The 26,244-nt window shown below is 36.8% G+C and overlaps 1 protein-coding gene across 1 annotated transcript in view; it reads right to left on the minus strand.

Annotated features, from left to right (window-relative positions):
• Positions 1-11,664, minus strand: part of UBE2R2 (ubiquitin conjugating enzyme E2 R2) — a 107,837-nt gene extending 96,173 nt beyond the window's left edge. Inside the window, 3 exon segments of the mRNA XM_012542639.3 lie at positions 11,259-11,312; positions 11,314-11,384; positions 11,387-11,664. Coding sequence (XP_012398093.2) covers positions 11,259-11,312; positions 11,314-11,384; positions 11,387-11,423 — 162 coding nt within the window. The 5' untranslated portion in view covers positions 11,424-11,664.
• Positions 11,665-26,244: the final 14,580 nt, after the last annotated feature.

The raw sequence follows: 26,244 nt of genomic DNA on the forward strand, positions 1-26,244 counted from the left end.
TTCTTGTAGTAGCAAAGAACTTTTAAAAACAAAGCAGAAACCCACCAATTGGAAAATGCTTAATTAAGCAAACCACCACTCATGTGGTATATGTATATAATATTGCTGAGCTCTAACAAATGACAAATATTAATCCAACGAAGCATGTATTTATATGATTTGATGCAAATTTTAATACAAAGGGCCAAGATAATATATAATTCACTACATTTATGTAAATGGAAAGCATCACCACGAATCAAAAGCAAATGTTGCCAAACTGCCCCCCAAAAAAATATGGCAAAAGACACCTTCCCCCCAGAATCCTCACCATTTCTTTGAAGAAGTGAGAGATCCATGGGTGTGGAAGACTGCACATAATTTCATTTAAATAGAGAGAGAGAGAAAGAGAGAGAGAGAGAGAGAGAGAGAGAGAGAGAGGTTTTACTAATTTTTTTTTCTTTAAAAAAAGAATACCTTTTTTTGAGGATAGTTTTGGGTGGTTATGGGAGAAGGAAGAGAAATTAGGTAGAGGGAAGTATACTGGGAGAAATTCTGGTGATGTGAAAAAAACAAAATATCAATGAAATTATTTTTTTTAAAAAAGGAAACTTCTTGAATATAGAAACTTATAATCTTCCTACCAAGAGAAACAGAAATTCAAATTGTTATTTAGTTATTATTAAAATTATTAAGTAAGCCTTACTTGGAGATTACTACCCACTCAGTAGTAACTCCTTTCCAAATTTAACTATTTTAAAAATCATCATATGAATAAAACTTTCTACTCCGCTAGGAGCTATTCGCAAAGTTTAAAATATGAAAAACTATAAAACAGACCTGCCACACAGTTGAAACCAATGGGTCAGTGAAACAACTATGGGAAAGCAGCTAACTTTAGAATTATGTGACTCGAGATTCTAAATATAGAAAAGATAAAAATTAAGATACAGATTTTGGACTTCTATAAGCAGAACTGAGGAAAATATGCCAACTTATAAATTCACCTCAATCAGTCACTCAATAAGCATTTATTAAACGTCTACAAAGTTCCAGACACCGTGATAAGCAGAGGGAATATAAAGACAGAAGTGAAACAAATTGTCACAAATGGGATAATATTATAATAATAAAAAGACTCAAATATGGTCTAGCTGTTTGGCAAATTCCTTAACCTCTCTGTGCCTCTGTTTTATCATTTACAAAATGAGGAGGTCCTCTAAGATCCCTTTCAAGCTCTAAATCTGTAGTTCTATGTACAAATATATATATATATATATAATATGTACAAAATTAATGCAAGATGGTCTGTGGAAGAAGTATACTACAGGTATAAATGTTTCTTATTAAGAACAGGCTTTAAGCCAAGTCTCAAAGAAAAAGAGGGATTCTCTGAGACAGAGATGAGGATGAAGTATTCTAAGCAGGAGAGATGATTAGTGCAAAGATGTGGGATAGATGAAGTGTCACCTGTGTGGAAGAGCAATAGGCCTGAATAAGTGGATAAAAGAGTTCATAGAATGGAGTAATATGGAAGACTACTACAAAGTAGAAAGGGGAGAAGTTATGAAGAGTTTTAATTATGAGACAAGAGTTGTTTATGTTCCTTCCTAGGAGAAATAAGGAGCCATTAGAGTTATATATCGGGAAGTAAGGTGGGATATGTCATGGTCAGACTTGTAACTTCTGGAAAATCACTCTGCACTGAAGTAAGAAGAGTTTTGAGATATGGAAATTAAATAAAGAGGCTATATGAGAGGTGATGAGGGTCTGAATTAGAGTGGTTGTGTGTGTGTGTGTGTGTGTGTGTGTGTGTTAAGTAGGGAATGTATTCAAAAAACAATGTGAAAAAAGAAACAAGACTTGGAAAAAATTAGATATGTGGGTTGAAAATAAGGAATTCAAGAAGACAGACAATGCAAAAAACCTGCATAACCTGGGGGTGAAGGAGGGAGGAGGGAAAGTGTCTTCTTTTCTGAACACAATGAATTTTAAACATCTAACTGAAAATAGTTATTAGGCAATTGGTGAAGTGAGGTAAGAGAAACTAGGGCTGGAGATACCAATCTGAGGAGCATCTGCATAGTTGGCAATTGAGACTATGGAAGCTGATGAGGTCAACAAATAAATACAGTAAAGAAAAGCTGAGAGGACCCTAGGAAAAACACCTTGGATGAAACCAATGTTAGTACCAAGAAAATGATGTAAATGAGTAGGAAAAGATTAAAGAGTAGTCAAACAGGTAGGAGACAAACCAGAAGATAGCAATGTCATAAAAATCAGACAAGAGTGGGTTATCTATTAAGAGAGAGAGGATTCAACAAGTGTCATATGCTGCAGAGAAGTACAGAAGAATGAGAATTTAGAACAGGTCAGTAGATTTGGCAATTCAGAATGAGATCATTGATAATTTTAGAGAATAATTTCAAGTTGCCTGATGAAGGTATTAGACAGATTACAAATGATTTCAAAGAAAATATGAGAAAAAATGAAGGTGCCAAAATAAAACACTTAAGACTACAGATCTTTTCTAGTTTTAAGAGTTTAAATTTCCCTTAGAAATATTTATGTTATCATGATTTATAAAGAAGAAAGTGTTTTAACACATCAGTGCTTTGTTTTCAAAGATAACTTATTTTCCTTTCTAACTCCATGACTTTTAAAAATTTAGCATCGAATATTTCACTGCCAAATTAAGGAAAGCTATTTAAAAGACACCTTTGGTTAGAAAATAAAAATCACTCTTGGCTAAGATGACAGGAAAAAATAATGATGATTGTTGGAGGGGATGTGGGAAAACTGGGACATTGATTCATTGTTGGTGGAGTTGTGAACGAATCCAACCATTTTGGAGAGTGGTTTGGAACTATGCTCAAAAAGTTATCAAGCTGTGCATACCCTTTGATCCAGCGGTGTTACTGCTGGGATTATATCCCAAAGAGATTATAAAGAAGGGAAAGGGACCTGTATGTGCACGAATGTTTGTGGCAGCCCTTTTTGTAGTGGCTGGAAACTGGAAACTGAATGGATGTCCATCAGTTGGAGAATGGCTGAATAAATTGTGGTATATGAAAATTATGGAATATTACTGTTCTGTAAGAAATGACCAACAGGATGATTTCAGAAAGGCCTGGAGAGACTTACACGAACTGATGCTAAGTGAAATGAGCTGGACCAGGAGATCATTATATACTTCAACAACAATACTAGATGATGACCAGTTCTGATGGATCAGGCCATCCTCAGCAACGAGATCAACCAAATCATTTCTAATGGAGCAGTAATGAACTGAACTAGCTATACCCAGAAAAAGAACTCTGGGAGATGACTGAAAACCATTACATTGAATTCCCAGTCCCTATATTTATGCACACCTGCATCTTTGATTTCCTTCACAAGCTAATTGTACAATAATTCACAGTCTGATTCTTTTTGTACAGCAGAATGGTGTTTTGGTCATGTATACTTATTGTGTATCTAAGTTATATTTTAATGTGTTTAACATCTACTGGTCATCCTGCCATTTAGGGGAGGGGGTGGGGGGGGGGTAAGAGGTGAAAAATTGGAACGGGAGGTTTGGCAATTGTTGATGCTGTAAAGTTGCCCATGTATATGTCCTGTAGATTAAGGGCTATTAAGTAAAAAAAAAAAAAAAAAAAAAAAAAAAGAAGCAATAGAATAAAATATTGACTGATTATATTTAAAAAAAAAAAAAAAAAAAAAAAAAAAAAAAAAGAAAAGAAAAATCACTCTAACAAATTATTACCCTCTTGATTTTAGTAATCTCTAAGCTTTAAATCTTCCTGCCATATTGTAAATGAAACTCTAGGGGGATGGCAAGGAAAGGAGAAAGAAACCTCTACCCACATCTTAATTAAGGGTAAATCAAAGGAGATTATATGACCATAAACTGTCTGGCCCTTCTGTCTATAATTTCCCTACTACCTCCTCTCCCCCACTCTTTTATTAGGTTCTAAAATAAAAGTTTTGAGGTATTCAAAACTGTAAAACAAATCAATTTGAACATTATGAACCTACAGACCAAAGCACAATCCACAGCTGCAATATATAATACAGCTACAAATACAACAATTTTTCAGTGCTCTTTACTTGACTGGTCTAATTAACAAAAAGCACATTAGTGTTTCAAATTTGTAAAATTTTAGGCAATAAACACATTTCTGCATTTAATGCTGAACAATTCAAATAGTAAAGACACTAAAATTTGGCCATGCTACAGTTTTGTTTTGTTTTTTTAATAATAAGGTTTAGAGAGAAAGTACTGAAATGAGCTTTATTACCGAGTTCTTTTCATTCTAGAAGTTTCTCATTTTCTCCCTTAAAGAGAATATATATGTTTATCTGCATAAAAAATACACTTTCTAAGTGGATGAAGAAATTTTAAAATAAACTGGTTCTGTTCATGACAAACCAAACATTTAGATATAAAATCATTAAGGATACAGTAGCAGCCTTTAAAAATGAATGTAGGTGAATAACCAAAATAAAATCTTTCTGATACAACCTTCTTCCAGAAAGATGAAGTATACCAAACTACACTCAATATAAGCAGATTCTAATGAGAAGTTTAGTCCCTAAGATGTATATTCAAAAAAGATATGATTTGTTCAAACCCTTTAGAAAAAAAGAGGGGGTGGGGTTACTTAAGTTACTTAAAAAGACTACCATTCACTGATACATTGTTGGTAGAATTGTGAATACATCCAGCCATCCTGGAGAACAATTTGGAACTATGCTCAAAAAGTTATCAAACTGCATACCCTTTGACCCAGCAGTGTTATTACTGGGCTTATATCCCAAAGAGATTTTAATGAAGGGAAAAAGGCCCGTATGTGCAAGAATGTTTGTGATAGCCCTCTTTGTAGTAGCAAGAAACTGGAAACTGAGTGGATGCCCATCAATTGGAGAATGGCTGAATAAATTGTGGTATGTGAATATTGTGGAATATTATTGTTCGGTAAGAAACGATCAATTCTGATGGACGTGGCCATCTTCAGCAATGAGATGAACCAAATCAAATCAGTTCCAATAGAGCAGTAATGAATTGAACCAGCTATACTTTTCGAAAGAACTCTGGGAGATGACTATGACCACATAGAATTCCCAATCCCTATATTTTTGTCCACCTACATTTTTTATTTCTTTCACAGGCTAATTGTACACTATTTCAAAGTCTAATTCTTTTTGTACAGCAAAATAACTGTTTGGATATGTATACTTATATTGTATTTAATTTATACTTTAACATATTTAACATGTATGAGTCAACCTGCCATCTGGGGGAGGGAATGGGGGGAAGGAGGAGAAAAACTGGAACAAAAGGTTTGGCAATTGTCAATGCTGTAAAATTACCCATGCATATAACTTGTAAATAAAAAGCTATTAAAAAAAAAAAAAAGACTACCATTTGAACATAGTGGATACTCAATAACTATTTTATTGAATTCACTGACTTCCATCAAAGGTAATAAATTAAGTCCTGATACATAAAAGCCTTTCTGTTGTATTGAATGGGCTAGAAAGTACCTACTATGTGCAAGATTATGTGTTTTAGTGTTGGAGATGGCTCCTTCCCTTAAAACTTACGTGCAAATTTTTAAAAAGTAAAGTAAGATCCTTCTATCTACTTGTACATAACAAGTGTATTGTTTTCAAAAATTATAATGAAAGTTTTTTAAAAAAACAATAAATTTAGTCAGGGAGCGTCTAAAAAAATCACACGGGGCTTCCTATAACACAAATGAAGCTATTTATTTATCATATAATCATTATAAGCTCAATGTTCACTGATTCCAATCTCTTTACAGATAAGAAAACTAAAATCCAGAGAGGTTGAGTGATTTACCCAAGTGGTCACACAGCTAGAAAGGGGCAGAATTGGGATTCCAAACCTAGATTATCTAAAACTAATTAATCTCTTTTTTTCCTGAGGCAATTGGGGTTAAGTGACCTGCCTAGGGTCACACAGTTAGGAAGTGTTAAGTGTCTGAAGTCACAAATGAACTCAGGTCCTCCTGAATTCAGGGCTGGTGAGCCACTTAGCTGCCCCTAAAACTAATTAATCTTACTCACTGATTCACTTCAATTCAATAAATGTTTGTTAAGAATCTACAATATACTCTAGAGCATGGTACTAGCATAAATAATATCATTTTTATATAAAAATATATTTAAGTTTTTACATGACCAATATCTGGTCTTTCTATTTTTTGAAAATATTATAAGATACATTTTCACTAGCAAGGTTTTGGATAATAACTACCAAGAAAGTACTACATTTATTATTTTATTTTTGGAAAAAATCCCACAATATTATGGACTCCAGATATTAAAAATGTCTATTGGTGAAATAAGAGTTAAAAATTGTTAGCTGCTGACTTGATCAACAATTTATTTTCTAAGTAACAAAACAGAATCCTCCATAGTAACAGGTTCAGAGGTATTTACTTTACTACTTATGCATGATCACCCCCTAGGGGGAAAAAAAAAAAGCAAAGAAAATTCAAATCATTAGTCAATAAGACAGGAGTTAGAAAAAAAACAATTTAAAAGACAAAAAAAGAAATCTAAGATAAACAGGACTATTTTAAGCATATAAAAGTAAATCAATAAACATTTATTGTGTACTCTGCATAAGCCCTGGGATTGAAAAAAAAAAAGGCAAAAGACAGTTCCTACCATCAAGAAGCTCATACTTTAATGGAGGAGGCACTATGCAAACAACGGTATTACACTCTATATACAGGATAAAGTAGGAAATAATTATGAGAAGAAAAGCACTATAAATAAAAAGAGCTGGAAAAAAATGTGCTATATAATAGATGGATTTTAATTGAGATGTAAAAGAAGCCAGGGAAGCCAGTAGGCAGAATTGAAAAGAAAAAGCATTCCAGGCACGGTGGAACAGTCAAAGAAAATGCCCACAGCAGATAAAGAGATGAAGTATGTCTTGTGTAAGGAACAGCAAAGACGACTGTATTACTAACTCAAAGAGTCTGTGGCAGGGAATAAGGTATAAGAAGCCTGAAAAAATGGTCTCAAGTTATCACATATACACATTCAGCTGTTTAACTCCCAAGAATCACTGGAAATAGAAGAAATGAAAATGTACATGAGGGCCACAGACCGCTGATACCACTATCACATTTGGAATCAGAAACCTGGGTTCAAATCCCAGCTCTGCTACTTATTGTATCTATGACCTTGATAAAGTTACTTCATCTGCTGGGCTTCAATTTACTGAAATGCAAAAATAAGAAGACTATTCCACTATCCTTGAGAAAGCATTACTCCAACTAAAATGAGAATAATTTTAATTTGCAAATATACAGAAGCATAGTCTTTTGATAAGTTTTGATAAGGAAGCAAGCAACATAATGACAGGGAAAACTCCAATCACATCTATAAGAATGTAAGAGGAGCACTAAGCACCTAAGAAACAAAAGCGATTAAGTAGAAAACAATGGTATTTGAACTCAATCATTTGTTAATTGTTTGGAACACTAACATTAATTTGTTCCTTTTCAAGAATGGACTAACTGGACTAATGTGCCTAGCAGGATAAAAATAATAATGGGAGGGAGACTAAGAAAAGTCACCACCACTAGAATAGAGAAATTCCTGTTCTCAAAGTTTTATAGTGTAGAAGGATATGTGACAGATGTTTACATATAGATATTGGTATTTTTGAGAGAGAGCTATAATGTACAATATATGAAAACTGTAAAAGTATTTCGAAGTTCAAAACAGAGCACTATGAAAAATTTAAGGGGGAACAGATTAGAGTGATATCTGGCTGTGTCTTAAAAGTCAACTTTAAGTTTACTCAAAAAGCAAAAAGGAATCTATTGAATATTTCTGAACAGTGGATATATATGACCAAACCTATTGCATAAGCTCATTTGTTCTAGTAGCAGTATTAAAGATAGATTTGCAGAAAGAGGAAGACAAGAAAACCTGTGAGGAGACTACTCCAATCATCCAAACATATGGCAGACATAGAAGTAAAAGAATGATTCCAGAGATGTTGCCCAAGAGTTAATCAAGAGGATGTAGTCTGAATATAAGAAAGAACAAATAGAGACAAAAAATAACCAACTCAAGATATTAAACATGGAGACTGAATGAAAAGTGATATAGCAGTCAGAAATGATCAAGTCAGAGGAGCAAATTCAGAAGAAAAGATAAATGAACTCAATTTTAACCATCTTGGCATTTGAAGAATGTAAGGGATATCTAAATAGAAATGTCCTGAAGACATCTGGTGATATGAATCATCTAAATAAAGTACAAATTTAGATTTGGGACTCATTAGCTTAAAGGTGATAGTTGAAGCTTTGAGAACATAGTCTTCAAAGAAAGATATATGGACAAGAAAAAAAACCCATGAAGAAGAAACTTCAAAACAAAAGCAAAAAGATAAGATTCATAGAATGTTTGAGTTGGAAGGGTCTTCAGATCATCCAATCCAATCCCTAAAAAGATGAGGAAAAATGGCAAGTAAGTGGTGCAGTGGATAGAGGATCAGCCCTGAAATCAAGCTCTGAAGAGTTCAAATCCTACCTCAGACACTTAACACTTCCTAGCTGTGTGACCCTGGGCAAGTCACTTAAAAGATAGGAAACTGAGAGGTTAACCTTTACTTCAAAATATCAGAATTGCAACTTTAAAAATCAGAAAAATGATTTTTGAATTCAATTTTAGAATAACAGGCCTCAAAATTACAGAACTTATTTTTAAGTACTGTTTGATTTTAATACAAAGTTCACAGTTTATGCTCCATATAACCCATTCTAACTCTCCTGTTTTTTAACTTCCTATCTTAGTTACGCATTTCAAAATGATACAATTTATAATAATAACTACATTTGTATAGCATTTTGAAATTTGCAAAGCACTTTCTTCACAACCAACTTGTGACATCAAGCATTATTATTCCTATTTGAGGAAGTTAAAGCCCAGTAAAATTAAATGACTTGCCCAAGGACACACAACTACACTTTCTGAACCATAATTCTCCACTAATGCTTTTTTTTTACTTTCTTTGAATGTCTGTGTTTTATTTCCAAGCATGAATAGTTCAAAAGCTGCATTAGGATAAGAAAATTCTATAAATTCCATATATAGATATCTTTAGAATATTACTGTAGCTATATAGCAAAACTTATAAAATTTATTTTACTCCCATTTCAGTAGATTATTTTGGAGAACTCTGAAGTGTTTACAATACAGATGAAAATACTTCTATATACCATTTGATTACTAAGGTTGAAAAGAACTATGAAATAAGTAAGTACAACAGAGTAGGTGCACAGTGATCACAAAGTTTGGAGGTAAATTCTCCTGCAAACAGTTTATGTTGATCACATTTTATTTAAAACTAAAAAATGTCTAAATTCATACTAAATTGAAAAAAATAAGGTTTACTGTACTAACAGTGAATGGTCCTCATGAACTAATTTATCTAAACACTAGTAGAGACAACTACAATATAAGTAAAACACCTTATCCATTTTTATTTTTGACACAAAGAGGTAGTCAACTAATCATTCATATTTATATATTTGTAAATATCTACATATATATGATCAACAGAGGCTTCTTAACAAATGAAGCACCCAGGCAGGTAAGAATAACAAATTACTTGCAATACTTTTCACAATGTGCTATTTATTACTACTAATTATTCCTTATATGACATTTTAATATCTCCATCCCACCTCTTTTAAAATCATCCCTGCAAAGCTGACCTAGTTACAAGCCTGAAACTGGGGCTACTACCTTGAAGGAAAATAAAGGTTAAGTAATTGGGTAGTCCTAAAAATATACATCACACCTGCATGACTAAGACACTGATTTGAAACTTGTGCCAAGATATCCTCTCCCTTCAAAACAATAACCTGAAAAATGACTCACAGATCATGTCACCAAACAAAACAAAAATGGATTCTCAGGTAGTTGTTTCACAGTTCTTTAGATGGCCTCCTCCCACTTCATCTCCCCCCAAAATCAATAATAATCCTTTCTTAAACTATTCGTGCAAAAGTCAACGAAAAACTCAAAAGTTCCTGACTTGATCTAAAAGGATTCTTCAAAAAAGTTGGTAAATACAGCATATTAAAACTAACTTCCATATTACTGAAAATTAGACCTATGGCTATTTGAATAAAGAGCTAGCACGGTCATTCCAGCCACCCCTACCTCAGATCCCACCCCTTTTCAATGATCCAGACATTCCATTTGTTCTGGCTAGTCATCTGAGCAAAAGGTCTTGATTTCATCTCCCTAAAATGGGAATCTTTCTTCCTCCCTCTAAGACACTCAACAATACTCGGTGAAGCTTTCTCTACCTGCTTAAAAACTCACAGGGTTGCTGGGAGACTCATTAGAAACTAAATGTCAAGCGTCTTTGCAAACCTTAAAATACTATCAAAATGCTGGCATTACTCTTAGTATTATTAAAATGCAAGTCGTTGGCTTGTGCCAGGGACTGGACAAAAGACACTAGAGAAAAGGCTCTGCAAAAAAAAGTTAAAAGTACTGTTTACCAAGTATTTGTAATCGATCCATCAGTTAAATCGGGGATGGTAAAGAAAGGGGAAAATGAGATTTTCAAACAAGATTGTGATTGGAAGATTCAGTTACCTCTTTTCCCACACGTAAGGCTTTCCTCATCTACCATTATCATCCACCGAAGGAATGTACTAAAGAGACCCAACAAACTCCCGGCCGGGCCTCCGGATAGTCTCGGAGGATAGAATGACAGGCCAATACCTTTCTCCACCAACCCCCAGGGGTGGAGGGGGAGGGGAGATGTTAATGCAAAAGGTGCAGGTACTCCACAGGGTTCACCTCTCGGTCTCCAAGCACTCTCCAGCCTAGAGTGTCTTGCTCGACTGGGACTGACTGGTTGATTGGGGAGTCCCAAGATGATGCACAATACACAATAAGACCCCCAGACAGAGAAGGGCCCGCTTCCCTCCCCTGCCCACCAGACTTTGCCCAGACCCACTGCTTCCAAGGAGGGAGAAAGGGAGCAAGGTGAATGAGGCCTTCTTTCTTTCTTATCTCCCGGGACTGGGCACTGCAAGAGAGCGGCGGGCGGGGTTGGGGGACAGAAGTGGCCTCCCCCCCCAAGACCAAAGATGGGGTCTAAGCCAAAAAAAGCGGTGGGGGAGGGGGAGGAAAGGAAGGGGTGTACATACACACGTACACATACACGCGCGGAGCGACCCCGGGGGAGCGAGGGATGGCCGTACCTTGAAGTAGCCGCCCTCGTAGAGCGTGTTGGGGGGCCCGAAGATGGCCACCTCCCCAGTTGTGAGGTTTGGGACTGTCCCCCGGGGTGATCCAAGCCTCCACCGGCTCCTTGAGGGATTTGGCCCAGCATCAGGGCCCGAGCTGGTCATCTGCTGCTGGGCCATGGCAGCGGCGGCGGCGGCGGAGGCGGCGGCGGCGGCGGCGGCGAGGGCTAGGGCCGGGCCGCCGGGCCCCTCTCCAGTCCCCGAGGCCCCGGCTCCCACACAGGCCTCGCTCTCCTCCCCACCGGCCGCGGCGGCTCCTCAGGACTGCGGCGGGGCGGGGGAGGGGACGGGAGAGGCCTCCTCACAGGTGTGGGTGTGGGTGAGTGTGTGTGTGAGTGAGTGTTGTGCTGGGGGTGTGGGGGGGGGGAGGAACGCTCCTTTCCCCCCCAGGGGGCCTCTGCGGGAGGAGGTGGAGAACGAGGAGGAGGAGGAGGAAGAGGAGGAGGAAGAGGAAGAGTAAGGCAGAGGAAGGGGGAAATAGGGGGGAGACAGGGCCCAGCACCGCCGCGCTCTTTTCTTTCTCTGTCCCTCTGTCTCTCTCCCCCCGCGCCTCGCTCTTTCTCTTTTCTTTTCCCCATCTCTTTCTCCCTGCTCGTTCCCTTTCTCCCTCTCCTCAGGGGCCGGGGAAGGGCGCGAGGCGCCCGAGAAGGGGGAGGGGATGGCGACGGGGGTACGCGCGAGGGTCTCGCGGCTACGGCTCTGCCGGGGGGAGGGACGGGGAGGGAGAGGGTCTCGCGCGCCTCGGGAGAAAGAAAGGGGAGGGAGAGGGGACAGCCGCGCGCGCGCGCGTCGGCGGTGGTGTTGCTGGTGCTGGTGGTGGTGGTGGTGGTAAGGTGGGAGGGGGGGCGGCTCTCCTCAGCGGCGGGGCGCGCGCGCGCCCCCTCCCTCCTCCTCCTCCTCCTCCTCCCCCCGCCGTCTCCTCCTCCTCCTCCTCCTCTTCCAGTCACCAGCTCCTCTCTCGCCGGCCACTTAGGCCCTTTGTGACGCCAGCAGAGCACCCTGACCTCAGCGCGCTCAGTTCCAGGGGCGGTGGCAGCCCCGCCAGCTGTTTCCTCCCTCCCCATCCCGTCCCCGCCCCTTGCTCCTCCCATTTTCCTCCTCTCCGTCCAAACCCTTAAAGGAATAGTTTCAAGCTTTGCCTTTATGGGGGAGGAGGGTTAAGAGGGATTTCCCCCTCCTTTTCCAACCTCCTCCCTCCAGCCCCTGTCCTTGCCCGTCCTGCTGGAGTGGAGCCCAGCGGAGCGGAGTGCTTGGGGTTCCGGGTTGGCAAAGAAGGATTTAGGAGGGTATGTCTGTATGATTCTCTTCTCTCCTGTGGAGGAGCGAGCAAGAGGGATCAAGAAATGACTGGGAATTTCTTGTTATCTCTATGCTCAAGCGGGATGGACCTCAGAGATATAGGAAAGCGAAGGCGGGAATGGAGGAGGTTGGAAAGGCGTGCCTACCCCTCTCTCTGCCTAGTCTGGCAACTGCGGGCTGTGAGAGGTGGGGGCTGGGCATAGGGCGGTTCCTAGTACCTTGCAGAATTAAATTGGAACTTCACTGCTGAAGGGGCGGCGCTGCTTTGGAAAGGAAATAAGGATATTGATATAGCTCTATTACTAGGTGACCTCTGGGTGGCCCGGCCGAGAAGGGGAGGGGCCACTTGGGGGATGATCTATGAGGGTTCCAGAGCAAGATAAAGAGAAGAGTCAAGAGCCTCGTAGGGTAAGAATGGTTGACCCCCATAGTCTCCTAAAAGACCTCTTTGGAAATTTCTGGGTGATAGTAAAAGTAATTGTCAGAGACTTGGACTTGCCCTTTCAAACTGTAGGAATTGGGGTTCCTGGAATAAGCTGCCTGAAAACTTAAAAAGAGCCATCTGGGTGTGAAGATAAGTCAGGGGAACTCTAGCTGAAGGTTTGTGATAGGGTTAGTGTGAGTAAATATAGCATATACTTAGTGGGAAGGGACCTGGAAGAGATGGTGGAGGAAGATCCAATGTTCCGATCCTTCTTTTCCTATTCAATCATTAGAATGTGCACTCAAAAGAATTTCAGGGGAGAAATTGCTTATCCATGTTCACTTAACTCATGTCCATAAGTAGATCCCAGGTCCTCTGATTCTGGATTCATTGTGCAATCTACAATATAGTGATTCCCATTTAGTAGATCCTCACCCTTTCCGGCATGTTTAAAATGATCCAAGGAATCTGAGCTAAAAATTATTTAATGGAATCTTTTAAGTAGTAAATAAGTATAGAATTTTTTGAGCAAGTATATAAAATTTACCTTGAGGGTTCACAATACATTTTTTGATGCTGTTGAAAGAGGTTCACAGGACAAAAATGTTGGCAATTTAGGCATTATAACCATTCTGTTTGTTCAGTTTGTGAATAGAGCTTCTTGACTTAGGGTCTCTTGAGCCTAATTTTTAAAAATTTGACTAATATTTCAACATAATTGATTTCTTTAGTAATAATTCTTAGGAGACTTCACCAGATTGCGGAAGGAGACCATAACCTAAAAAAGTTTAGAAGCACTGTTTTAAAAGCCAAACTATAGTACCTCTATACACCAAACTCCAACAGAACAGTTACTCTCAACTAGCTTTTATTATGCTCAGTTTGTTTCTCCCCCCCCCCCCAGGTATGACCACCAACTAACTATAAAACAGTCATTTGTTATAAATGGCCTCTCCTACCCCCATAAGGATATAGACTTATATCTGGCAATTGACTATAAACTATGGTCTAAATTAATTCTGGACTCACAGACCCAAGCCTACATCTCTGAGACTTTAGTTTATGCTTTCCACCAGGAACAGAATGTGAATGTTTGGGGGAGGGGGGAAGCATTTATGAAAAGATTACTATGTGTTAAGCTCTTTACTAAGTGCTAGGTGCTTTCACTAAGTGAAAATTGAGAATATAAGCTCTTGTTCCTCTAGGAGTTTACACTCTAATGAAGAAAATGACAAATAGGGAAGCAGATTATGGTCTGAGAAGACACAAAGATGATGAACAAAATAGAAGCGATGGTAGTATTGATTTGATTACAATTCTCAAAGTAAGAGAGTATCAGAAAAGACAGGAAATAGCTAGATCGAGAATTAGGATGCATTATCTCAAAGAGTACAAAACAGATTGACTTAGCTTTTCCCAAGCATAATCATTGTCTGGAGATTTGATTTGGAAGGTGAAAAACTGGATTTATTTCTAGTTTTCATCTTAAGTGTCCTCAGTTCCATTGCAAAGATCAAACTAACTAGAGACAAAGCATAGAACAAATTTATTATATATAGGAATCACAGAAAGTATTTTTAACCAAGACCATAAAAGGTAATTCATGACTTATAAATACTATCTTCAGTTTGAGGGAGGAAAGAGATTCAATAGAAAGCTAACTCCATTTGATTTGGAAGGTGAAAAACTGGATTTATTTCTAGTTTTCATCTTAAGTGTCCTCAGTTCCATTGCAAAGATCAAACTAACTAGAAACAAAGCATAGAACAAATTTATTATATATAGGAATCACAGAAAGTATTTTTAACCAAGACCATAAAAGGTAATTCATGACTTATAAATACTATCTTCAGTTTGAGGGAGGAAAGAGATTCAATAGAAAGCTAACTCCATCCCTTGAACTCCTAGAGTCCATATCACTCAAAATACCAGTGATGAATAAGTAAGATAGATATTTGCTGTTCCTCAGCTCCACCTACTACATCTGCCTAGCTTAGCATTTTTCTGTTACTCATCTGCTTATTCTTGCTATAAAGGCCTTTCTCCAACTCTTTTAGAATGAGACAGCTTAAGCCAACATACCTCTGGGCTAGTCCCCTTTATCTTTCCAATTCTAATCATCCTCTTCCTCTTCCTCTTGATCTTCCAAAAGGAACCCTGGCACAGAAAAGCCTCAAGAAAGCATCAGATACTTTTAAAGGATTTAATCCTTTAAAACTGATGACTGCCAACAGAGAAAAAATTCATATTCCTATTACACAACCAGTATTTGTGAAATATGTAGTATGTTCTCATACTAGTCCGTATTTTATGAGGATGGACTTAAGTTGTAGGAAAAACAGAAGGCATGGTCCCTAATATTAAAGATCGCATTAACAATTTAAGGGGTAAGGAAAGAGAGCAAAAGACTGGGGCCACCTTTGTTTGGAATAAAAACAGGAACTAAACTACAGGACTGTCTAGAAATATAAAAGCACAATAAGAAAAGAAGAAAGTAGGGAAGTTATCACTAAGGAAGTTCAGAAAGATGGATTGTTAATTTGAAGACAACAGAAAAAAATCCAGTGCTAGAAATAAAGACTAGGAATTGGGGAATGGGCATTTTGGAATTCTCCTCTGAGTCGATTGTGTACCAGGATTCAGCTACATTCTGCCTCTGAGTCACTGTAACAGGGTTTCACCTTTCTTATATCTGAAACAGGCATCCAAACTACCATATAAAAGCCAGCTTTACTTAAAAATTCTAAAATTGTTTTTTTCTGTAACACTGAGGTCAGGAAGGTAATATCTTTCCTCTTAAATCCTTTTCCTCAAATTTTATGTTTCTAGGCTCAGGATGATATCCAATTGTTAATGCCATGCCTTCTATTTTGCCCCAGGCCTACTTTGTTATATGAACTTAGTCAAGAAGTAGGTCTCTATTGGAAAGGTATATGAACTGCATTGCTTTCATAAGATGAGTGATCTTCAAAGAATTGTATACATATTAACTTAATTGCTCACCCCACCCTTTCCTACTGAGCTTTGTTTTCTGATTCCTGCTAGGACCCTAGTGTTCCCTACATAATCATACCAGATGAACAAGGTTCGGCTTTGGTCTGTGAGATGAAAGAAGGAATTTATTAATCTTCCTAAAGCAGAATTCCAATCACATAACACTCCAGATTGGCTCCCCCCTTCATAACCTACCTTAAAAAATCCAAACTTGGGCCTATCATGCCTTCCCTAATCAAGCCCCAACTATATTTTCACTCCTTTTACTCCTACTGTGCCTTGCACCTTACTTTCCAGACAAATTGGACTCACTGTTTTCTTCTCTCTATCCATTTCATGCTTTACTTAATCTATGCTATTCCCTCTGCCTATATGAATGTCTACTTTTGCCCATATTCTGATTACTCTTTTAAGACCCAGCTCATTTAATGCTTATTCCATGAAACTTTCTCTGATTTTCCCCCATCTAGATAAAAGTCTCAGTTTTTTCATCTTTAAATACTACTTGCAATTGTCTGCCTTACAGGACTGTTGTAAGAAAAACACTTTTAAAAATGGAGCTAAATTGTGAAGGACTTTAAATATCACAATTGATTTCTTATCCCAGAGGCAACAGGAAACTACCTAAAGTTCTTTACTAATGTCCTTTACTTTTACATCATAAGCAGTTTAATATATACTTCACTTTCCCCACCCAGTAATCCTTTCCTAGTAACAAAAACAATAAACACCAACTGTCTGACACCCTGGGCTACACTTACATATCCATATATTAAGTGCTCCAAGGAAAGGAGAGTATTCTATTTTCTGGGGCCAAGTTGGTTATTTGTATAGGATTTCCCTCATTCTGCTTACTTCATTGTATATTTTCACCAAGTTCCTATATTGTTTCTTACAGCATAATATCCCATCACATTAACAATAGGTTTCAAAAGCAGAAGACAATATACAGTTGAACTGAATAACTACATAGGTCAAGAAAACATACTTGGGAGAGCAATGAGGGGTAAGGTGATTAGAGGTCATATTAAGAAGAAAGATGAAAAAAAAAAAAAAAGAAGAAGAAGGTGGAATATAGTGCTGAGCCTGAAGTCAGGAAGACCTGGATTCAAATCTGGTATCATCCATAAGCTCTATGATGTTGGGCAAATATCAGTTTCCTCATCTATAAAATGAGCTGAGCTGAAGAAGGAAATGACAAATCACTCCAATATCTTTGCTAAGAAAACCCTCAAATGGGGTCATGGAGAACTGGACTGGCTGAAACAGCTCAATGACAAATAAGAAGAAATAAAAGGATTTAGAAGGTCCTAGAAGAGGTGGAAAGAGGAATCTATGGTCAAATAGATCTTACCTTATACTTTACTGAAAAATTAGAAGCCAGTATTGTGAGCTTCCTTTTTTTTTTTTTTTTTTTTTTTTTTTTTTGGTATACCTCCAAACCTTTCATTGTCTTTGCTTTACTCTCTGACAAAGATGTGGTCTACCTAACCAAGAATGGTAGAATTCTTGATCACCAAAGTAGAACATTAGTTGCAAAATTAACATATATATCTGTCTGTGACTGAAGTAAATTGAAAGCTTAAGAAATGAGAATCAAAGATCTTTGTTCTATCTGACTTTGCCTAACTCCTAAATCAGCACTACATGAACAATCTGGTCAATGAAACAATAGTTTCCTACTCTAAACCAATGCATAGTACTTTGGATCTGAAAGAGAAGTGTCATTTTGAACTGTCAGACTCAATCCTACAATCTGCTGATCAGCTTAAATGATTTTAGAGGAAATAGAACTCTGATAAGGCTCCCAGAAGTCTTAGCTGCAATTCTGGTTCCAGATGGCTTCCTTTGTTCCCTTCTTCCCTCAATCTGCTACTTTAAATTGTGTGACTTTGGGAAAGTCAATCCCTTTGCATATCCTATAGTAAGGTCTTAGTGACTGAGCTCACAGTCCTACTTATATTACACAGAAGTAGTAAGGAGGAGCAATATATCAAAGCAAGATCAGAGCAGAGAACACACACTACTGCCATAAAAGGCCCATATGTTAGAGAGGAAGTTCGCATTAGAGCAACATATTTGATCATGTTCTACCATCTAATATCCCCCCCAACACATACCCAAAAGTCTTTAATGGTTCCTAATTAATGTGATTTAGAAGAACAATTGCTACTTCCAAATGATGTATTTGAGTTTTAGCACCAAATGATGAAATTGATGTAGGCACCAAATGTTGGTATTCATTTGAAGAATTCACAGTGACCATTCTCTTTGCAAAATGTAGGTTTATTTTAGGAGAAGAGATTACAGACAAAATGAAGAGATACAATAGACACCAAGAGTGTAAATATGGAAAAGAGTTGGGAGAGCACATAGTTGCAAGGAAAGGGATTTTGACCATTAACAATGGAAAAGAAAAGTTCCCTAGTGGAACTCGAAATTAATCAGAAGAAAAGTAACACCTCATGAAGTTGGAGTGTGCCCAAGAGCCCATGAGACAAGGTGGGGTGAGACTCACGAGAGGCATAGTGGAGGGTTGAAGGGAAAGAGACCATAAGGCAGAATGTTGTGGTAAACCATGACCCCAAGGAATTCAGCAAAGATGGTGTAGTCCATCAGCAGATTTATAGGGGAAATTTAACTTCAGGGGTTTGATATAACTCAGAATTCTGACTGAATTTAGCTAATTATGGCTGCCTGTAATCTCCACCGAGGATTGAATTGATCCCCATCTATGCCCTTTCTTGCTTGCCTGATGACCATTTTCTTTAATTTTCAAAAGATGTGCATGGATAATTTTTCAACATTAACCCTTGGACATCTTTGTGTTCCAATTTTTCCTCCCCTTCTCCTCACTCCCTCCCCTAGATAACAAATAATCCAATATATGTTAAACGTGATAAAAAAAAATGTTAAATCCAATATATGCATACATATTTATACAATTATCTTGCTGCACAAGAAAAATCAAAAAGGAAAAAATGAGAAAGAAAATAAAATGCAAGCAAACAACAAAAAGAGTGAAAATGCTGAGTTGTAATTCACACTCAGTTCCTACAGTCCTCTCCCTGGGAATTGATGGCTCTCTTCATAAGATCATTGAGATATGACCATTTTCCATATATAAAATTTCATTCCTCATATCCTTTCTGCCTCTGTAAAAGGTAGACCTTGGGAAAGGGATTCCTTCCTTCCTCAACTACCACTTGCAATCCCTAGTTTTCTTTAAAGCTCAGAGCAAACTCAACCACCTTTAATGAAGTCTCTTCTGCTTTCCCCTAACCCTCCTACACACAGCAGTTAACATTCTCTCAATGTTATTTTGCATTTTTATGTTGTATCCCCAGAGTAGAATTCAAATTCCCAAGAGCAGAAAAACTTTGTCCTCTTTTATGTGTTTATATCCATAAGACTTAGCATGGTACCCTGCATGTAGACCACATAGTATTCATTAAATTGAATTGTCCTGTCCCTAGCAAGAGTTCATTAGCAAGCCTGGAGGAAAGAGAAGTAGGGTCCAAATCTGGATTCAAGTGAAAGCATGAAATAATGACTCAACATAGATAGGAATCTGTTTCTCCTGAACACCAGTCTCTAAAATAGAATAGCCAGAAATTGGATTAAAAGTTTCAAGCTAGAAAAGTCTGCATGAAAATTAAGAAGCATTGCATTTTTGTTTTCTCTTCTCAGGTTATTTTTACCTTCTTTCTAAATCCGATTTTTCTTGTGCAGCAAGAGAACTGTAAAAATATGTATACATATATTGTATTTAACGTATACTTTAACATATTTAACATATATGGGACTACTTGTCATCGAGGGGAGAAGAGGGTGGAGGGAAGGAGGGGAAAAGTTGAAACAAGTTTTTGTAAGGGTCAATGTTGAAAATTTACCTATGCATATGTTTTGTATATAAAAAGCTATAATAAAAAAATATTAAAAAAAAAAAGAGAGAAAATGAAGCATGGGGCAGCTAGGTGGTACAATGGATAGAGCACCAGCCCTAAAGTCAGGAGGACCTGAGTTCAAATTCGGCCTCAAACCCTTAACACTTCTAGCTGAATGACCCTAGGTAAGTCACTTAACCCCAATTGTCTCATCAAAAAAAAAAAAAAAAAAAATTAAGCATTCTACCAGGAGGCAGTCAAGGAAAAAACACTTAGTCTTATGAACTCTGATCATCTCCCCCAAGCACTGGCATTTTTTGTCAGTAGCAAGTAGCCCCACCTCCACTTTAATTGATGAAGAGCAAGTGAAAAATATTCTTTTACCCAGAGTCTACTGGTAGGTATACAACTCAAGGAGGTCCTAGATAAAAAAAGAAAGGCTTCACAGCACGTTTTGTAATAGCAAAGAACTGGAGGAGGTGGGTAGAGTGAATTCCCATGAAATATGGAATGACTAAATAAATTGTATGACTGCTGATGTCTAATGGTTAGTGCCTGGGGTCAGGAATATCTGAGTTAAAATCTAGCCTTAGACACTCCCTTGTTGTATGGCCTTGGATAGGTAAGTTAGCCTTTTCTGCTTTAGTTTCTCCAACTGTAAAGTAGAAAAATAATAGCACCTAACTTTCTGGGTTGTTGTGAGGATCAAATGAGATAATGTTTTTAAATTTTAAAAAAATGTCTGGCACAGTGTCACATAGTGACACTATTTAAATGCTTATTCTTCCTATTTCCTCCTCGAGAGATTCCCAATAGGATATTATTGTCCTATAAGAAATGTGAAATATTATGAATACAAAGAAACATGGAAAAACAAGGATTAATACAAAGTGAAGTAAGCAAAGCCTCTGAAACAATATATATGACTTCAACAATGTAAATGGAAAGAACAACAACCACAAACAATTGAAAGCAAATGTCAACAAAATTACAAATAACAAGCATAGCCCCAAAGAGATAGAAAACATTTTCCCCAAACTCCTTTGCAAAAGGAAGACTTTATGGATATGGAGCATTACATATATTTTTAGACTTTTTGCTATACTGATCAATCATTTTTCTTTTTCTTAAAAAGTCTTTGTACTATGGGGTGGCTCTCTGGGAAGTAGCAAAGGGAAGGATTCTAAAAGAAATTTAGATAAGGTTAAAAAAAAAAATTCCAATAAAGTTTATTTAAACAAATGTTGCAAAATTAAAAGCTTGATCTCAGGAGATATGATTTAAAAAAAACAAAAAACAGAACTACCATGCCTTTGCCAGAGGTCAAGAGTTTAAGGATATAGAACATTACATATATTATCAGACATTTTCTCATGTATTGATCTATTTTGCTGATTTTTTTTTTCCTTCTAAAGTTTTTCTTTTTAAAGAAGAATTATTTAAATGAAGCTCCCTTGGAAGGGGGAGGAATACAAGGAGAAATTTAGTTGATGTAAAAGCAAAAAATTCAATAAAAAAATTTTTTAGAAAAAACAAAGCAATGAATATCCCCATTTCTGGTTTAACTACTTTAGTATCTTTGACTCAAAACTTGTAAAAGTCTAGTAAGTCTAGTTCTGGAGGGGGAGATCCACTGATTCAAGATGAGCCCTCAAGAAGTTAATGTTAATTAACTATATTAATGCCAAGCAAAATATCCTCAGTGATGTCTAGGGACATTAATCATTAACAGGGAAAGGGAATATTTATATCCCATCAATCAGATTTGTTAACAGAGATCCTTTAGTTTTTAGGAACTTCACATATTAGAATCCTAAATGAGGCATTAATCTAGATTCACTCTCTACTCTGCCCTCTTCTTCAACCCCTATTTTCAATCAGTGAATTCTTGTGGATTCTACCTCCAGAAAAGAATTCTTTCATCTGATCTTTTCTCTCTACTCACATACCATCTACCCTAGCACACTTCTAAGTTGGATGATTGCAAACACTTAATTGATCTCTCTTCTTCTACCCTCTGCCCAAACTATCATCCTTGAACTATCAAACTGATACTCCTAAAACACAGACCTACGTCACTCTTTATCCATAACATTCAATCTTCATTGGATGACTGACTCAATCCACTATTTTTATTTTGTTTTTTAATACCCTCCTCACTCTGGTTTCCACCCATGTTATCAATCTATCTTCATGTTACTTCCCTTCACTTAAACTGCCCCAATCAAACTGGCCTGCTCAACATTTACTTTTAGAATGTCTAGCTTCCTTCAAAGTATTGTTATCCTTTCACTTTGCTCTTTTGCCCAATGCTGTGGGTCAGCATTAAAAATTAAATGGTAATTTGGGAGTTTTGTGGAAACTACAAAAAATACACAAAGGCCTGCAGACAATAGGCAAGTTTAGAAATGCAGTAATGCATAAAATATCTGTGTAGTAATTGCATAATATCAACATGTTATATTTTAATATCATAATTCAGACTTTTCTGGTTTGAAAGGAAGACTAAAAAATTTTACTCAGATTTTCTAGATGGAGGGATAGGGACACCATGGCATGGTGTTCCCATCCCACTCCTCTAACTCTTCCTGTTATATAAAAGGATTAACTCTGTACCTCCTATTAGATCTTTTCCTTCCAGGAAAGACCTTTCCGGATTCTTTCCACCCCAATCCCTGTCCAGTAATTAGGACTTGAGAGGCAACAAAATGTAGTAGAATGGGAATTGGCCTCAAATCTAGGAAGACATAAATTTTCCTCCTATCTGACATATACTGGACATGTGACCTTGAGCTAGTCATTTGGCCTTAAATTGCTCTTAGCCATTTTCTAAAACTATTAAGTTCTAGAGAATGCAATCATCTATATTAGTAGAGGAAATTACCAACCTGAGAGTTTCTTGTATCAATGAAATCAAAGATTCTATTCCCTTACTTTGTGTTTACTTGTGTATATGCTATATATTCCCCTAATAGAAGAAAAGCCTCATGAGGTTTTACAATCCTAGTACCTTATACTTTGTTGTTGAATTGTTTCAATCATGTCCAACTATTTGTTTTTTGTTTTGTTTTGTTTTTTGGCAAAGATTCTGGAGTGGTTTGCCATTTTCTTCTCTAGCACATTTTACAGATGAGGAAACTGAGGTAAATGAAGTCGCACAGCTAATGTCTGAGGTAAAATTTAAACTCAGTTCTTCCTATCTTCAAATCTCAAAATCTATCCATTTCACCATGTAGCTACTACCTTGTATTTAGTATTAGTGGGAATTCTAGTCCCTGTTTTGCTACTTATTGGTCATGTGACTTTGCCCTAGCTACTTAGGCATACTAGGCTTCAAATTATTCTTCTATAAAAGGGAAATGAGTGTCTTGCTTATAACATAGAAATAAGAGAGATAATAAAGTGGACTCTTCTAGGAAGATACTAAGTTGCAATGGACACATCTCAAAAAATAATAGAAATGAAACAAAATTGACAATTACAATAAAATTTAAATTCACAAAATTCTCATTCTCATAATGAGAAAACCAAAAACGCTTTTCAAAAACATTATGGAATAGATGTATAGGAGATATAGTTGGATAAACTCCCAGTCTACTCTTTTAGGGAGGTGAAAAATGTGAAACATTATACAATTTAAGGCTTTCAATGTATCAATAAGTTGGGCTTTTTTTTTTCCTCTTTAAGAGATACTATGTGTTCATCTGCATAACTTCACATGTGGTTTCTTAATGGAGGCTGGAGGTGGAAATAAGAGAGAATCAAATTCAAAAGCTTTAAAAAACAAATATTTTTTTTAATTGTTTTCAATGTAACTGGGATAAATGTTTTTTTAAAAAATACCATTTGTCATATGAAATGATTCTCCAGGAAAGAGAGTCTTGGATAACTATATTATAAGGAACAGAAAATATAAAAACAAAAAAATTTTATGATATATAGTAGGGTGGGAAATAAATAAATAAATACAAAAGGAAAAATGCCAGAAAAAAATACATATTTTAAGAAAAAGGAAAAAAAGATAATACAAAGACATAGTAAAATGAATAACTGACACATTTACATCATTCCAGGCAATCTCATAAGATTATAAATTTCAGGAAAGTTGCTGATTTGTATTAGTAGAGTTTCCTAACTAGGAGTTCCCCACACTATTGAAATTACAGTGCTGGACCAAAAAAGGAAGAACTAAATCTAGCAGGAAAAATCATATGAGGAATTTATTTTAAAACTCAAAGCAGCTAAAAAACCTCAAGAACAAATTTAATCTAGAAAAAACTGAATGATCTAAAATAACTTCAGAAGAAAATAATGAAGAAAATGTAGAATATAATTTTTTTAAAACAACATTACTAAGATCAAAAGCAAAATAAGAAATGGAGGCATAATCAATAGAATCTCAGCATTGGAAGGAGGCTCGGATTCCATCTAATCCATTTCATAACTGAATATCAATCTACTTGATAACATACCTAGGAAATGGTCATCTGTCCTTCTTGGAAAGACTGCAAGCCACATAGAAAACTTTACCTTCCAGGGAAACCCACCTCCCTCTCATTTTGGGATATAGCTCTAATTATGAAGTAGTTATATTAAGCCTAAATCTGCTCCTTTGAAATTTCCACCCAGGATCCCCATTTCTTTCCATATGCCAAGCAGAGCAAGTCATATCCCTCTTCAACATGACAAGTCTTCAAATACTTGAAAACAGTCATCGTGTTTGTCATTCTGATCGAATATCTCTGATTCCTCCTCCCAGGCATCATGTTGCATGTTTTCAAGGTCACTCTTTTCATGCTTTCTAACTTTAGTCTATTTATCTAGGTTTCTCTACAGAAATCAGACCTGACAGCTTAAGTCATTCTTTTTAATGTCTTAGCATTTAAACTTTTCCCATTAATGAGGAAAGTATTGTCTTTTTGATCATTACAGTAGATATTGTCCCTCTTAATGCTAGTGCCTTCTCTCAGAGACCGAGTCTATTCTGAATATATTTTGTTTCTACAAAGTTGTTGTCTCCCAAGTTAGGCTGAGAGATCCTTAAGGACAGAGACTATTTTAACCTTTCTTTGAATCCTTAGTGCTCAAGGCAGTCTGTGGCACATAAAAGGCATTAAATGCTTTTTGACTCAATCTGACTTGATTTGGAGCTCAAATGAAAGAAGGATGAACTACATAAACTCAAGAGAAACTTTTTCCTTAAGGAAGGCACTCAACCCTAGGGTAATACTATTGTAGAATTCAGTCTAGATCCCCAAGGGGAGGAAAGATTCCTTAGAGAAGAAAAAAAGATGTCATTTCTGTTTATAAGTTTGAGTTTGGGCACAAATCTTTGTTTTGTTCATAGTTAAATAAAACCTGTTAAGGAATATCAACCAGAATGGCTGCCTGATCAGATGTAGACAACCTAGTTCTACACCCTTACTCCAGCAATACACATACACACACACACACACACACACACACACACACACCAATTCCAAAATTAAAAATAGTACCAGACTAAATAATGATCAAAATATTCATTAAGAGACTCCAATACCGTGATTTCATCTACCCCAGAACTACACAAGAAATCAGCTAAAAGCTGTATAGGAAAAAATAGGAAAAAAGCCTGTTAGAAAAGTTCTTTCTGAATTTGTGACTAAAGAATAACTAGAGATCATTATTGATCACAAAATAGAAAATGTTGATTATATCAAGTTTAAAAGCTTTTGTGCAAACTAATACAGACAAGATTAGAAGGGAAGTGATAAACAGGGAAAACATTTTACAATTAAAGGTTCTGATAAAGACTTCATTTCGAAAATATAGAGAAAATTGACTCAAATTTATAAGAAATCAAGCCATTCTTCAATTGATAAATGGTCAAAAGATATGAACAGACAATTTTCAGATGATAAATTGAAACTATTTCTACGCATATGAAAAGGGGTTCCAAATCATTATTGATCAGAGAACTGCAAATTAAGACAACTCTGAGATACCACTACACACCTCTCAGATTGGCTAAGATAACAGGAAAAGATAGTGACAAATGTTGGAGAAGATGTGGGGAAACTGGGACACTGAAGCATTGTTAGTGGAGTTGTGAATGGATCCAACCATTCTGAAGAGTAATTTGGAACTATACTCAAAAAGTTGTCAAATTGTGCATACTCTTTGACCCAGCAGTGTTACTACCAGGTTTATTATTAAGGAAGGGAAAGAGACTTGTATGTGCAAAAATGTTTGTGGCAGCTCTTTTTGTAGTGGCTAGAAACTAGAAATTGAATGTATGCTCATCAATTGGAGAATGGCTGAGTAAATTGTGATATATGAATGTTATGGAATATTA

This window comes from Sarcophilus harrisii, chromosome 1 (assembly GCF_902635505.1).
Source record: "Sarcophilus harrisii chromosome 1, mSarHar1.11, whole genome shotgun sequence".
Classification (NCBI taxonomy): Eukaryota; Metazoa; Chordata; class Mammalia; order Dasyuromorphia; family Dasyuridae; genus Sarcophilus; species Sarcophilus harrisii.